We start from the raw sequence: 16,756 nt of genomic DNA on the forward strand, positions 1-16,756 counted from the left end.
GCCGGTGGGAAGAGCCCGCCTGGTTCCGACGGTGACACCCGCAGCCGCGGAGCCCAGGCTGTCCCTGCGCAGGGCGAGGAGGAAATACAGCCCATGCGTTATATTCGTCTGGAGCATCTGCTCAACCGATAATGCGAGGTCAAAAGTTTTTTTTAATCAAGCACATACATTGACAGGAATGTTGCAGTATCAGATTATGATTGATGAGCTGTAAGAAAGGTGAGTGGAAACTGAGGCATCCTGTATCCCACGGACAATGAAGACCTGAAAAAAACAGAAGCTGATTTTTTTTCTAAGCCTATTTATGGGCCTATTCTTAGTCCTAAACTGCTGATTCAAAACTTTTCTTGCCCTCTCTGGCAACTGGGGAAATCGAAGATCTTGAACTCGAATCTGAACACAGGCTGTTCTGGTGTGTGCTGTGGCTGCCTGAGGACGTGATATGTGCATTTTAAAAAATTAATCTTGGTGATGATTTATTTTTTGTTTCAGTTATACAAGAAGCTTTTCTGATGTACATTAAAAATAATTTGTTTAGTATGGCACATCTTTAAGTTTATTCACAACCATAAGGTTCTCTTCTAATCTTTGCCCTCATACTCATCTAAAATGTGAGCCGCTTTGGCTAATCACACTGCTTGAATACAGTTACCTTTTTGGTCTTTCTGTCTGGTTCACGATCACCATCAGTTTGCATTCAGTCTTTTATGGCTGAAGAAATAGATAGGATCTTTCTAATTTACAAGTTAATGCACTCAGGTTATATATCTGAATTGCAATTTGGCACTCGAATCTCTGTTTCCAAGAATGAATGATGCTAATAGTGATATCTAAGAAAAATGCTTGAAAATTCAATTTCTGTCAAGGACTGGACAGCAGGCTGACAGCAGAGGAAAACACTAGCTACAGAAATAGGTATGTTTTTCAGAAGAGTGAACACTCATGAGAGTGCCCTTCTGGACACAGAAGGAAATGAGTCGGGATGTCTCACATATATGATATTGTCGGCAAGTGAGAGAGGAAGAAGTTTTCAGCAAGTGAGTCCATAATTCCAAAGGGACAGAAATTCCACTCTTAAATAAATGTCCTGACAAATTTAAGAGCTTGTACAAACCTTTCTTTGGGTTCTGCAGAACATGTGCAGTATTATGAGGAAGGTTTCAATTCGGTGTAACATACAAGTGTCTTGCACAGAAGATAAACATCTTTGGAGTCCAGGTTGTCAGTGCAGACTTATCTGATGCTACTGTATTCATGCTGGCATGTTTTCCAACTGACATGGACTTCCTTTCATTTCAGAAATGGAAAATCCTGAAGTGGCTGTGAGCAGCTGCAGTGCTCACGATGATGAGAATCTTGGCAGCTATAAACGACACCCGTCAGTGTCACAGGAGGGGCTTTTGGAAGACCAGCTTAGAAGGAAGTTGAAATTCTTTTTCATGAACCCCTGTGAGAAATTCTGGGCCCGGGGCAGGAAACCATGGAAACTTGGAATTCAGCTACTCAAAATAGCAATGGTTACTATTCAGGTGAGTAACCCTGGAAGCACAGACTCCTCTTAGTCCATGAAAAGTCAAATGAGTGCAGGTTGCAAATGCTGTTCCTGGTGTGGTGCAGAGACAGGGGATGGATAGACTGACAAACTATCGTAGTTGCATATTTGTAGTTTAGATCTCGGATGGCATAATTTTTTTCCGAAAACTATTGACTGAAAAAATAGCTTTCATAGAAGCAGGGATGAATGGAACCACATTTAAGGTCTCTACTTGACTTTTTACTTTACTTCTCCCCACCTCCTTTTTTACTTGCCCAAAGGATAGCATCCTTTCACATCTGTTTCCCCCAATACCTTCTTTACTCTTGAGTGTGTTTGTGTTTGAGGGAAGGAGCAGTCACTTGTGCTTCAATGTCACAGTGACAAGAACTAAAGCATAATGAAAAACATGTTGGTTGTTCGTGTCTTGCGTATGGCATACGAAGTCTTGCATTAAAAAAAGCCAGAAATTCTACCCCAGTCATCTTGTTGCCCAGCCTTGCACCATAGATTTAATATAACATATTTATTTGCTGCCCGAAATGCCATTTTTTGTCTCGAAGTTCTGTGGCTAAGGAGGAAGAAGGCCTTTTATAAAACCTCTAGCGCCTAAGATGATGAAACTTCAGAGCTGCCCACATGCGATTTACATTTGTAGTGGTGTCAGGGCTATGACAATACAAGTATACAGAAGAAGAATGTTTTTCACGGTTTCATGCATGATGGGACCAACTGCAGAAATGATAGTTCTGCTGTACATGTAGCAGCATGTTTGTATCCCTTAGTGCTTCAGTTTTAAATATATCATCATTCTCTGATTTTCATCTGTCAACTAGAAATAAAACTTGATGTTGGAAGAAAATAAATAAGAAATAAACTAGTGCTGATTTAGCCTTTTTGGGGAAAATCTGCCCGTAGGTAATTCAATCTTAGCTCTGCTGGTTTGCTGGTGTATTCCTGTGTGCCTGGCATGCTGAGCTGGCCCACAGAGCATCTTAGTGTCTCTGTAACCGAGTTATCCTTATCAAAACCTACATATCCAGTTTGCATCATGGCCATAAAGCTAATCTGTAGACTACTGATTCGGACTTATCTCTGATGATTTCTTCACAATACTCCTGACACTAGATATGAAACAATAGTCGCTAAAGAGAATTGTGAGCTCCCACAAACACCACATCACATTCTTCTAGAAACCTTTTCCAGCCGGGATAGCAGCTGGCAGGATTTTATGCCAACTTTTCATGAACAGTTGCAATATATTCTTTTTAACAGCTTCAGAGGTTATCCTGTTACAAGTGTGGTTTTGATCGGTTATTCTCAAAGCACCTTTCATCCAAACCTGTTTGTTTTTCTGGATTGTCCTCAATTTGCCTTTTGTGCACTGAAGTAAGGACTTCAAAGTGGGGTCTGGTTAAGTCCTGTCTTGCCTTTTTGGCTGAGGAACACTGATATTCTCCAAGGCGAGTCATGTTAATGTCAAGCTGGACTAACTAAGCACATGTAACAGTATATGGGTAGCTTGAATTTGAGATGGTAACCTTTTCTTTGTAAAAATGCGAGTCCTTGGCCAAGATGCTGGTAAACGTGTTAAAGGAGTGTTCTTGAAACCCCCTTGTTTCCTAAAGTGAAGCTTTGTTTTGAGCAGCTGTGAAACGGAGCAGCCTGTGTGTAACTGCCGCGTTTAGCAGTGTGATGGAAGAGTGGCTGTTTGCAGGACAATCCAGAAGCCAGCTTTGTCTTTGAACAGAAAATAAAAATGTCTTTTTCAGCTGGTGGTTTTCGGATTGAGCAATCAAATGGTGGTTGCCTTCAAAGAAGAGAACACTGTTGCATTCAAACACCTCTTCTTGAAAGGATACATGGACAGAATGGACGATACCTATGCTGTATACACACAAACAGATGTCTATGACCAGATATTCTTTGCAATAAACCAGGTAAGGATTGTTACTACAATGTACACAATACATATGCTCTTCACCTGGGTACCTTTTCTTCTTCCTCATTCCCGGATGGTGTCTGAAATTGAACTTCTGTGTCAGTTGCTTAGTGCTGACTCGTTCAGGTTCTCTGTCATGGCCAGAGCGTTGTACTTGTGGCGATATCCTTAAAGCTTATCAGTATCCTAATTCTGCACTAAATGCAGCCCTTGGATTGGAGCCAGAGTGCTTTGCAAATAACAAATTAGGCTTTTTAGTAAGGATTGTAAAGAAGGAAAAAAAAAAGCAAAGAGGTATTTAGATCCAAATCCTGCACTTACTGTTTTTGTCAAACGTGTTAAAATATTTGAGGACTCGGCTGTGTGTTGGTGTAGATTTCTGAGTTCTTTAGATGTCCTTTTAAATGAAAAAGATGGGTATGGCACAGATCCAAACACTGGATCTCTTTGGGTTGAGGTTTTTTTTAGACACTGACAGTTTTGGTGCTGTCTAAGCTGGTTTGTCTGTTTGTTCTGAACTTTAGTACTTACAGCTGCCCAACATCTCTGTTGGAAACCACGCTTATGAGAAGAGGGGAGCAGAAGAAACAGCTCTGGCTGTATGTCAGCAGTTCTACAAGCGAGGAACCATCTGTCCTGGAAACGACACCTTTGATATAGACCCTGAGATTGTGACTGGTGATTAATCTAATCTATTGTATCAGTTCTTTGGGAGGAGGGACCCTACTTTTATGTTAAATTCTTAAAAAATCCCCACAGTACTGTATAGTGCTATCATGTGATCCATAGTGAACTTACTACTAGACAAAACTGGTAAGAACACTATTGTGTAACTAACCTCTAGCCCTCACCTCCAAGTTAACAGTCCTTTATGTCTATTGCCACAAAACAAGTGTTGAGCCATTGGCACTGATGGCCATCTAATGCAAGTATTTTGGGCTAATTTCAGGAGCCTTCCTTGGGACTTGATGGTTAATAACTTGGCTGGTGTTCAGGGAAGTCAATATCTTTGTCAACTGGCTTCCCAAATGACTCGTCACTTAAGCATGCTATCTTGTCTGGTGTAGTCAACAGCTCTTTCCAGCCACGGGAGTGGGAAAGGCAGATTACAGTTAAAGAGCGCGATAACCCATGCGATGTTGTTGTGAGTACTTATCCATTGCAGACTGCTTGTACATTGAGCCAGCGACGCCGTTAGACAACACAACAGTGGGAAAGCACAATTTGAATTTCACTCTGGATTTCCACAGGTGAGGAGGAGTGAGAACCTCCTGTACTGGGGTACGCATACATTTTCCCTGTGCAAAGCTAATGCGACGCTCTCTTGCAGACTGGTGACAGTGCAGCTCATGTTCAATCTGAAGGCCATCAACCTGCAGACTGTTCGTCACCACGAGCTCCCTGACTGCTATGATTTCACTCTGACGGTTCGTGGAAGCTGGCCACGTGTGTCTTTCTGCTCACAACCAGTAACCATTCTTGCTGGTTTAGTGTGCACACTCAGTGCAGATGTTTCCTGAAGGGAGTTGGGCACCACTCACTGGTCCTTAGTGGTGTCTGGGTTACTCTGTCATGGCTTGGTGCACGCTGTAAATAACCACCAGTGGTGACTGTGGGAGGTTAAGCTTTGAGTGCTCGTGTTGTGGTCCTGCAGCACTTGCTTGGCTTACAGCCTTTTGTGCTCGAATCCATTTGAAGTATAATGAAAGCATAAACCTTTTTATAGGAATGCTTCTAGGAAAGGTTGTTTTCAGATCATAGAGAAATGAGGCTGTAGTTTAAAAAAATTTTACCTCGTATCTAGTTGATCAAGCGATTTGTGGCAAATTCATGGTTCACCAGATTTGTCTTTCACTTCGACAGCATTTATTTAAAAAACTGGAATTACCTTAAGCTTTAACAAGTTCCATAACTTCTCCTCTAGGAGAATTATTCTGAATCGTTATACAAGCTTAGCAATAGTGTGCTACTTTTGTAGTTATTTAACTTGAAAAATACAAACACTCTTTTTTTATTCTGTCACTACAGATAGTGTTTGATAATAAAGCACATAGTGGAAGAATTAAAATAAGTCTAGACAACGACATAGCAATCAGGGAGTGTAAAGACTGGCACGTTTCTGGATCAAGTAAGTGACATAAATGTGTTCAAATTTTCACACTAGCATGATGCTTGTTACCCTTTTTCTTTATTAAAAGATGCACTATTGACGTACATTCTCTAGTGGGTGCACTCTAAATTCCAGTTTTCTAAGGAGCTGTTGTTCCTCAGCTTCTGATCTGAAATCCTGGGAACCTAAACACAACGTTACTTTCCTTAGCAGTTCTCAAACCTTGCCCCACTGATACGGTCATACTAAAATTTTTCCACGCCTCATTGTGCATCCTTCCAGCTTTGGCTGCCGAGCTAACATTGATCGTTGCTTAAGGGAGGGCTGTGAGGAGCTCTTCTAGCACCAGGCAACAGAAGGACACATGATAGTGCTGGAAAGTTGAAACTGATTCACTCTTATTTCAGGACTTAGCACCAGGGGAGATAAGGAAGCACTGTTGCTAAGGCTTGCTAGAGTGGAATGGCTAGAAGTGCTTCTTACTGCTGCTTAAATGTTTATTTGGGTGTGAGGTGCACAGTATGGTTAAATAATCTATCTTAAATGGTCACTCATAAGAGCACCCTTTTGTTGGCAGCTGTTGGATCTGGTCAAAATATTGTCTGACATCTTTTTGGAGAGCCAGATTTGTATTAATTTTGGGGAATTTAATGAAATGCACCATAGAGGACGAAACACCACTTATGCAGTCACATAGTCCGCTAAACACTTAACCAACCAGCTTTGCTAGCTGCTGTGCTATAAATGCACACCAGATGGCACGCTACCACTGACATTGCTGGAGCAGCAGCACAGGAAGGGTTTAATACCAGGCTTCTGCAATAATCCACATTTGATATCTGTATAGATTGCCTCCTTAACAGTGTTCAAAATTGCCTCCTGGAGTACCCTGCATCATGTTCTGAAAGCCAAGGGAAAATACAAAGGTAATGGTTGCAATTGGACAATAACTAGTTGTTGCTGCTCTGCAAAACCAGCTTAAATGGCAACAGTATGTGTGTTAGTGGCTTCAGTGTAAGCAAGAAGTAGGTGGGCGTTTTCTGAGTAGTGCAGCTTGTGAAGTCAACTTCAGTATCCCATCTTGGAGAATTGCTTCATCTTCTTGCAAATTTAGCATTAGTTTGTTTCAGTTTGTTTCCAAACAATCACTCCTATAGCATTAAAAATCTGATCCTTATCCTGTCTCATTGAGGTCTAGTGGTAGATTTGGTGCAAAATTTGACCTTAGTTGGTCAAGAATGTGAATTTTAGTAACTTAAGAAGTGGAGAACTCACATCTAGCTCAATGTTGGTCTTGGGTAGCTGAGCGTCAGTGCACATTATCTGCACTGCTCTAGGACACAAAGCCTACCTGGTCAAATACGAGTCTGGAAGATACATACTGTAAAGTTCTTGATTTCTATTTTTTGACAAGTTCTGTCACTCCAAAGGCCATTCCAGTGCTTGTAGAATGGACAACACCCACCTCCAGTCCTGCAGGGCTGTAAGAAGTGCTCACAACCTGATATATTTCTGATGTGGTATCAACCTCCCTAAGTTAACTGAAGTGGTGTCTGTAGTGCAGATACACTTGTGTCTCTCATGAAGATATGTCAGATAAACTTCTGTGGGAAAAATGCTAAGATTTTTCTTAATTCAGTTGTATAAACATAGTTAACATAAAAAAGTGATTCTCACACAAGATGGTCAGCCAGTTGAAATGCATATGATTAAAATATGTACGTTTTTGTCCTGCAGTACAGAAGAACACTCATTACATGATGATCTTTGATGCTTTTGTTATATTGACTTGTCTGGCCTCGTTGATCCTTTGCACCCGATCAGTGGTTAAAGGAATTCGGCTCCAAAGGGTGGGTATAACTCTGTCTTCGGCAAGTCTTCATGACTTGTGTAATTCTGATTTACTTTTTTCTTTCCTCCTTTCCCCTAGGAATTTGTAAGCTTTTTCCTATATTATTATAGGAAAGAAGTATCTTTCAGTGATCAAATGGAATTTGTCAACGGGTGGTACATCCTGATTATGGTCAGCGATGTCTTAACTATTGTTGGATCGACTCTAAAGATGGAGATACAAGCCAAGGTAAGCTTCTTACAGAATCAGGGGGGACCAGAACTAGTTGTTTCTGTCCCAGCTATGTTTAAATCTCTTGGGGAACTTTAGGCTGGCTGTACTTGATTCTGAATGGCATCAAATTTTAAAACTCCGTCTTCCTCTCTGGAATTACAACTGAGGTGTGTTGTTTCCAGTTGTGAGATTTAAGAACTCCAAATATCACTAGATATTATAGCTCTCATTTGTCTTTGCTACTTTGTAGCTCCAAGGAATTAAATGAACTTCATATCTGAAAGTTTAAGATGGTTGATTTCTTCTCTTCCCCATTTAGAACCACTTACATTTGCTTGTAATCATCTTATTTGATGATTTATTTTTTTTTAAATTTAGCATTTAACTGTCTGTTCCCCATTTAACAAGTGTTTAACGAGCACAGAGACTGTCCTTAAACACAATTTTGTCACTTTCCCAGCATCTGGTTTCCAGTGTGTACAAAAGCGCCAGCCACAGGCAGGTTTTAGGCCCTCAATTTCTAAAATAAACTTGATACAGAAAAAATAAATAATCTTTTAAAAACATATTGCATGCAGCCAGAATTAGGGAAGAAAAAGGGCTACAATATGCTATCCCAAAGCACTCTAATATTCAGATAATGTTGTTCTTCACCAAATCTGTGGCAGACTTTGAAGTGTGACATTGCAACATAACAGACTTTGGACGGTAGTGATGAAAGGATGGGTCTGAAATCCATCTGGTGACAGCTTGGCTATCATAAACCCCCTGTACAAATTGCCCTATCTTACTTTAGGAACTGTAAACCCAGTTCTTGGGAGTAGAAAGAAGCTGTGAGGAAGCTGGCTAAGATAAGAGATAACGCCATCCTGCTTTGGGAGAAGCAAAGACGAGAGCAAGATTCGAGTTAAGATCTTGCCTTTGGGATTCCAGTAGCTTATAAATACATCTATTTCTGTATCTTTTTATTTACTAAAACTCTTCTCTATAGCTACATTTAACTTAATTTTGCAAGCCCTGTGGATCATAATAATGTCTTGTTCCATGTTACTGTGTGAAAGTTAATGGCTGAATAACAAGTTCCCATTAAAGTAGCCTAAATCTGATTTTTGTCAAGCTCTAAGTGAATAATAACATAAAAGATTAGCCAACTCTTAGAGGAATGAAAACAAAAAATAGTGAAAACTTCTTATTCAAGTAAGCTGTTGTGATCCATTTCAGATTAGAGGTGCAGTTCAGGGAATGGGGCGTATGCCAACTTGGATGAAAACAGGCCACTCTGTATAGGTGGAAAAAAACAGTGAAGTGCCAATAAAATATAAATGAAGTTCCAGTTAGAATTAATTAGAAGCGAATTAGTCTTATCCTTGGTAACTTTCTACACCTCACAGTTCTCGGCTACCTAACAAGATCCTCCTTAGCATTTATCTGTGCTCTGCCGACAAGTCATGCTATTTTTGTAAAAACTACTTTGCCTGCATATTGGAAGAGCCTACTTTGCTCTGTGGTTCTAGAGCCGTGTCTACCCTGTTGGGGTGCAGCAGAGAGATTCCCAAGATGCTCTGGGTAATCTGCCAATGCAGGTTGTAGGAGCAGCTGCTGCAGGTCTGGAAGCAGCATAAAAACGTCTGCAGTGCTGCTCTGCAGGTCGTGGTGAGCCAGGTACAGAGGCTGCAGCCGCACTCTTGGCCTTGCACAAGCAGCTTGTCTTGTCAGGGTCCATTTCACAAACAGCTGTGTGTAAAGGCACGTGAAATGAGTTACACCTGGAAGTGCCTTTGCTCTGTGGTGGGTCTTCTACTGCTGAATCCATATTACCCCAAACTAATTCGTAGAGCGATGGATTGCCACTGTTTCTTAACAGATCTTTGTAGTAATGAGAGTCGCAATTTTTAGAACCTGTTCGTTGTTGTAATACTTTTTTCTTTCTTTCTTTTTTTCTTCCTTTTTTGTTTCTAGAGTCTGACAAGTTATGATGTCTGTAGCATACTCCTAGGAACATCCACTATGCTTGTGTGGCTTGGAGTCATTCGCTACCTAGGTTTCTTTCAGAAGTATAATGTAAGGATCTCCTGGGATCTTCGTGCTGTTGGTATTTATTCTGTTTGTTGCTATAAGAGGAGTGGAGGAAGTGCCTGGTTGAATTCTAACTGTTTGCATTGCTTTGTGCAGCTTCTCATCCTAACGCTGCGAGCAGCATTACCCAACGTAATGAGGTTCTGCTGTTGTGCTGCTATGATCTACCTAGGCTATTGTTTCTGTGGATGGATTGTACTGGGACCATACCATGTGAAGGTAATATATTTAATGTTAAAAAAGACAACTTGAATAACAGAATGGATCCCAAACAAATGAGAGGTTACCACTGTTGTCTTCTAATTTTCCATGTCAAGGCTTCCCTTAATATAAAAATAGTGCATCTTCAACATGATGCTGCTCTGTGTGAGCAGCCTGACTTGCATGACTCAAATAGACTTTCCTCAAGTTATGAAAACTCTGAGTCAGAAGTGGAAGCTGCTGTGACTCCCAATCACATGCTGGTATTTTGAGAAATTATTTTCATCTTGCAGAGCACCAGTGTCAGACTAAAGCTTTGGAGACTTTATCCTTATCCCTTTTAAAAGTGAAGTTGTCTTATCTGCTCCAGCAGGAGTTTACAGGTGAATGAGTTGGATGTGTATGTGTACAGGAGGTGGCAGACCTCACTCATTCCTCAAATGTTTTGCTGTTTGCACCTTGCCGTACCCTGGGCATAGAAAGAGATCTGAGGCAGACAGTCAGCTGCTGCGTATGTTCTTCATGTACACCCAAATAAAGTGGCGATGAGTGTCCTTGTCTTCTTCCCTCCTCTCTAGTTTCGCTCTCTGAACATGGTTTCCGAATGCCTGTTCTCCTTGATCAATGGAGATGACATGTTTGCCACCTTTGCAAAAATGCAGCAGAAAAGTTACTTGGTTTGGTTGTTCAGTAGGATCTACCTCTACTCCTTCATCAGTCTGTTCATCTACATGGTGCTGAGCCTTTTCATTGCACTCATTACTGATACGTATGAAACTGTCAAGGTAAGCATGGGCTCCTACTCTGCTTTTGGGATAAAAATGCAACCTTGTTGCTATCAAGATTCTTAATCTCCCTCAATATTTTGACTTGCTGTGCATGCCTATTTGAAGAACACATATAATGGCTACTTTTGAGGGTGCTGAGTGATGACAAGAGGTTTTTCATCCTTCCCTATTTCAGTTTTCTTATGAGCCTTTCTGGTTTCCCACCCTAAAGGAAGGTAAATACCCACTAAAAAGCAATAATTTCATATTCAGTTCTGTGAATCTTCTCATTTCAGACTTGAGCAATGTCTGAAAAGTGTTCTGGGGAGGATTTGGGTTATTGCATGTTTTAGCCTTGTTAAAGGTTTAACTCAGTATCAATTTTTAGCACTACCAGCAAGATGGATTTCCAGAGACAGAACTTCAGAGATTTATATCACAGTGCAAAGACTCCCCGAACTCTGGCAGGTACAGGTTACAGGAGGAGAGTTCTGTATCACTCTTCTGTTGTTGTAACGGTACGTACCTATGCTAAAATTATACATTAAGCTGTATATGCAAAAGCAACACGCCACCAAATGTCCCTGGTTTGATGTTTATGAAGAGTACTTAAATTCTAGGAGATGGAGGGGAAAAAACTCCTCAAACATCCCAGACTATTTCTAATGCTCTAGAATGGAACACTTCAGTCAAACATCAGCAGCCAACAAACTTCTTAGGAGAAGTGAGGGAACTTTTAAATTAAGAATCTCTCAACATATGAAAAATAGTATGGAAAGTTAGGTAATATAATAGTTACAGTTAGATAACAGTAACGTGGGAACCCCACAGATACAATGTGCAAGCATTAACACTTTCTGTACTCATTGCAATAGTCACGACTTGCTGGACTCACTCAGTATCTTTTACCCACTTTTAAAATGATATCTTGTGCAGTAAAGTGTTCTAACTTAAATGGAAGCAGGCTTGAAACTTAGGAGGAAAATCAGCCTGCCAAGGTTTAAGATAGCGTGCAGTTTAAGATACTATCACAGCACCTGGAAAAACACTGCCACTATGGAGAGCTTAATGCTTCAGTTACCTGAAGTTTTGTTTCTTCAGGAAAGCTGATTGCAGGAGCATACGTGGTTTATGTTTAACCTGGCTGGCAGCAACACTGAGTCTTGCTTGCTGAAGGGTCCTTTGGGGGAGCCTTACAATATTTGCTGCTTGGTTAAAAAGATCAAAGGCTCCTTGTTATTGGGCTTTTCTGGTGTGCTATGTTGTCATATTCCAGAGAGAATGTATTTCTGAGGAGGAGGAGATGGGACATATTTTGGAGCATGGAGTGGCCAGTGAGGGAGTGCAGAGTGCAGAGCTGCTGCTCTGTCGGACGGCCTTACCGGAGATGAAAGTGTAGGGTGAAGCAGAGCAGGGCATCTTGCTCCTGGGTAAAGGGCATGGAAATGTTAATATTTCCTTTTCTGTACGCACGTCTCAGTGTAACCAGGCAAGAAACCAAATGCGAGGCAGGACAGGGTGGGATGTAATACTTCTCCCACTGACTTGGAGGCGGGGATCGGGGCTTTAGAAGAGCGTTTGAAAAGGAAAGCAGGCTACACGAGGGGCTGACTGTGCATTTGCCTTTAAATACTAGGCATTACTCCTTTAACTCAGTGCTGTGTGTGGCCTTCTGGTTTTACTTCAAAACAAATGATCTGTGGGAATAAATGAGTATCTTGAGTGACATGTTGCATTATCAGTTCTATGGTTTCTGCTCCTGACATAGTCATATGGCCCTGTAGGACACACAAGGCTTCTTTCAAAATGTTTTATGGTGGTTCATAGCAGTTTCTCATCAGTGTATGTCAAATTAGTAATTAAATAGTTCCGGTGCATTTTTAGGGCTCTTTGTGCAATGGAACTATTATTTTGATGCATGTATCTGATAGATTTTTTTTTTTTCCCCTTTCTCCTGTATAGGTTCTCGTGAACGTATTTAATGGATTGTGGGAGTGTATCATGGAGGCTTTAAAGCAGCACACGTTGCAAGAACTGGACAGTGGATCTTTTGGAAAATCTTATACCTAAAGCCTGAATTTACTTTTCTCAAAAAACAGTGTAAGCCTGTGGCAAAAGCTTGTGATAAATTTACAGTCTTTCTGATTAGGCACTCTCACTGCTAGCTCAGGGGTTTGGCTTTGTTCTATTTGTTTCCTCAGCTAAATTACGCTAGAATGCAAAGGGCATTAAAAAGCTGTCTGTGTTCAGAGACTTGGCTGGATTATGTGAGTAGATTAGAAATGCAGTAACTTGCAACTATGAGTAGAAATAGTGCTGGACAACTGCAACCTCGACCACCAGTGTAGCCCTCAGTACTGCAGGTGTTACCTGGCTATGGCTGACCCATCACTGGATGAACGAAATCTCACTCTATGGCCCTCAGCACTTTTTGTTTATCTACACTCATTCTAAAAAGGAACTAGAACTATGAAATTGGGTGTACCTTGTGTCTGGAGACATTATCGTGAAGTGATGCACAAGCCAGTCAAATTTGGCTGAGAGCATAAACTAAGTATTTCTGTAAATCATCTAAGTACCCCTTGATGTACGTGGCAGTCTCTTCTCAGAGAGGCCAGGGATATACCAGGCCAGAACTGAAGTTTGAGAGGCAAGTTCAGTGGAGAAATGTAGATGTTCTCCTATACCCAGAGCTGGGTAGGATCAGTCACAGCCTCCAGCTTCACAGTGTGCTGATCTTACGTTTTTAAAGAAAAAGTCAGACAAAGCACTTTCAAAAACATCTATTTTTTTATTTGAAATCTTCCTCTGGTACACAAGTCTGTAAACCTGAAGTCTAAACTAAGTTAAGTACATAGAAGATAAGTCTCTGAGTGTTGTATCTCACCATGCTTTAGAAACTGGCTTTTTCCTACCGACCTAATAACCTGGTACTGTCAGCAGCTGTCTGGAACATCAGATCTTATAAAAGTTCAGGTCTGACAACATAGTTTCTATACTTTGTTGACTGTGATACCATTTAACGGATGCCTTATTTTCTATAGTCTATTCACTCTGGGAGCAGAATAGAAAACCAAAGGGAAGCATATTTTAGATGACTTGCATTTGTGAGCAACCTTCTTGTAGCTGTGTGTGACGATGTATAATTCTGTGCACAGAGGTGGAGGACACTAACCATGTTCTGTCTGAATGTGTCTACACATTGTGAATGTGCTACAATAAACACTTCCAGCTGCAGTAAGTCCTGGCTGTGTTAGTATTCATCCTAGAGTAAATATGTTGCCAGGTTAATATAAGAGCTGACTGGGGTTTTGGGTGGGTTTTTTTAATAGCAGTAGGGGATTTCTGGCAAGAAACTGTGTGGGATGTGTGGACTTGCATTTCCTGTAGTCAGGATAGTTCCTGAGGAGCCTGGGGAGGACCTGCTCCCAGTTTGATCCTGTTAAACAGCTTTTCAGCCTTCTTCATAGAAACACATAAACCAGTATTATACCTTACACTAAAAACGCTTCTGTACATTACATGACATTCAAATTCAGCAAAGGCAAACCAAATACAAGGTGCAGGCAGAAGAGATTAGTCACAGTATCTGAAAGTTTCCTGTACTGAGGTCCTTGTTTTCCAAAGTCACATAAGATTGAAGACTTTGGACGCTTTTCAAGGAGATTCAAGGCAATCTTGCATCAAAAAGCAAATGTAAGTCACCCTGTTTTCTGTTGACACATTGAACTCCCCATGGATCTTTGACAACACACGATACATAACGCACACATCACTATTGTATAAAATAGTTTGTGCAAGGAATTCTGACAAGGATGGCAAGCACTTTAGGATCACTCAAATGCAGAAGGCTGACCTCTTACTAAGGCTTTTTCACACAGAGTTAAGAGAAAGCAAAGGTTAATGCAGGTGCATTTCATAAACAGCTATGGAATACCTTGCCAGTATAGTTATAAGGCAAGTAGTAGCCTGATTTTGTTTAGAAATGGGGCGGAGCATATGCTTTATTACTGCCAACTTATGAAATAGGCAACAAATTTCAACAAAATTTGACAGAGCTCTACAATATCAAATTCTTACAAAGCTTAATAGAAGCAGAGAGAAAACATGTTAGTAGAAGCTTGCAGTATGATCATAAGGCATAGAAATCTACAGTGGGTGACCACAAAGCAGGAAAAGACACCATGTATAGACTTTCAGTTCCTAATAGAAATCTTCCACTGAAGGCTGGTTTCTGTTGCCTGGGGAGCAAACTTCATCGTGAAGCTTGTTTTGCAGTGAGATCCCTGTTAGAGTCTTTAAGTAGCGACCTGTGCTTGTGCAACAGCTAAAAAGTCAATCGACTGAGACACAGAAATTCAGTGGAAAACCCCATTCTGTTACCTCTGCTGGACTGCACAGCTTGTAATTGAGCACTGCTGGCAGTGGTGGGGGTTTGATGAGGGAAGAGTTGCGGAAAGGCAACTTGTCCTCAAACAGTGGTGCGCAGGGTCACACTCAGTGTGAAGCCAGAGGGGAGGGCTATCTTAAATTAGGAGATGGATGGGTAAAGGACAGGATAGGATGGGGTAGGAGGAAAAGAAGGGACAAGTGCTTATACAGTTAACAGAGCAGCAATTCCATATTTCTGGCCATGGGTACAGGCTGTTACACAGGGGAAGGGAGAACGGTACCCTGACACGTTACTGACTGACACCTGCTCAAAATGTCCAGTTCTGACTGGAAAAATAAATGCTGCTTGTATTACATATCCGATATCTATTTAAAACAAAACACCAGACACTCGAACATGTATTGTTCTCCTTGGTAGTGCTGCTTGAGGCAAAGTGCAGCTCTGTCAGGAGATCTGTGGCTGCTGCTGTTGCATGTGTGGTGAGGCTTTTTAATCTCATTTCGTGATGTGCTGGTTATGGCCTTGCAAAGCCAAGTGTGACAATGATCTTATTCAAAAAAAAGTCCTAACTTCAACAGTATCTGTGATCTCCGCATTAGCAACGCTAGTAATGCATGTAAAGCTGCATCCTGGAGACGCCAGTATCTTTACGCTGATACAATCAAGCAGACACAGATAGAACTGTGAAATGCTGGTGGGGAGAGCAAAGCAGCAGATAAAACATCAGATAAACACTATGCTTAAAAAACCATTCCTAAGGAACACAGGACTTCCCATGCTGTCCAAGAAGTCATGGAGGGATAAGGTTGTTCCTTTGTCCTGATTCTCACTGGGCTCTGGAAAGAGTTGCTTGAGAAATACTTATAGTGAGTATTTCCTCATGAAAATAAGTTGCAGGGTGCTGAACATCGGTAACAGCTTTTTTCATACCAAGGCTCATTTCAATGCCAAAGTTTTGCATAGGCCCAGGTAGTGAGAACTTCTTGTTTCCAGCAGAGCTCAGATCTCTTAATTGAATGAAGTTACACTGGGGGGAAGAGAGAGGTGGGGGCTGTTTCTAAGCACCAGTTTCCATGTTGGATAGAAGCATATTTTCAAGGGAAGGTAAACAGTGTGCATGCAAAAGAGGAAAACATCAAATCCAGATATGCTCATACCTTTCCAATAAAGAAATGTGTAAAGACATAATTTCTCTCTGGTGTAGAGGTGAGGGGGAGGGGGGCGGGGGAAGATGCTGCTGTAGAAGACCAAACCTGTGACTGCATCTGTTGGGGGCATCTTCCTGCCTGAGGCAGTAGCTAATACCAGGTGCTCCAGAGGACGCCTTAAGAAAACTTCCATGCATGAGTTGACACAATGCTCGTGCAGCTGATTTTTTGAGTAACTGCATGTAGCTGTTTGTCTGGGCTTTTGTTCCTTCTTCTCCCTCACACAGTGTGACTGTAACCAGACACAGCATCATCTGAGAGCATTATGCAAGAGTCCTACCCTGCCCATCCCCACCGTGTGGGCAGGTAGGGAGCTCATGGTCACTGCGAACACGCCTCTTAAAAGCCTCCATTCTGTTTTGAACACCCCAGTTTGGCGGGACCACGTTAAACCACATCCTCTGAGGAACCAAGTACCTTCTCAGCTGCAAAATGACCCGCTCTGCAGTAGCTGCCCCTC

General features: G+C 41.4%; 1 protein-coding gene across 1 annotated transcript; it reads left to right on the forward strand.

Annotated features, from left to right (window-relative positions):
* The first annotated feature begins 1,301 nt into the window (after positions 1 to 1,301).
* On the forward strand, positions 1,302 to 12,690 carry MCOLN3 (mucolipin 3). Its single transcript, XM_010191128.1, has 13 exons — positions 1,302 to 1,529; positions 3,307 to 3,474; positions 4,001 to 4,154; positions 4,642 to 4,726; positions 4,807 to 4,903; positions 5,505 to 5,604; positions 7,324 to 7,436; positions 7,517 to 7,666; positions 9,611 to 9,712; positions 9,824 to 9,946; positions 10,507 to 10,713; positions 11,084 to 11,213; positions 12,658 to 12,690. Exons 1-13 carry the CDS (start codon positions 1,302 to 1,304, stop codon positions 12,675 to 12,677), a joined length of 1,677 nt encoding a protein of 558 aa, XP_010189430.1. The 3' UTR covers positions 12,678 to 12,690.
* The last annotated feature ends 4,066 nt before the right edge of the window (positions 12,691 to 16,756 follow it).

This window comes from Mesitornis unicolor, unplaced genomic scaffold (assembly GCF_000695765.1).
Source record: "Mesitornis unicolor isolate BGI_N332 unplaced genomic scaffold, ASM69576v1 scaffold42348, whole genome shotgun sequence".
NCBI lineage: Eukaryota > Metazoa > Chordata > Aves > Mesitornithiformes > Mesitornithidae > Mesitornis > Mesitornis unicolor.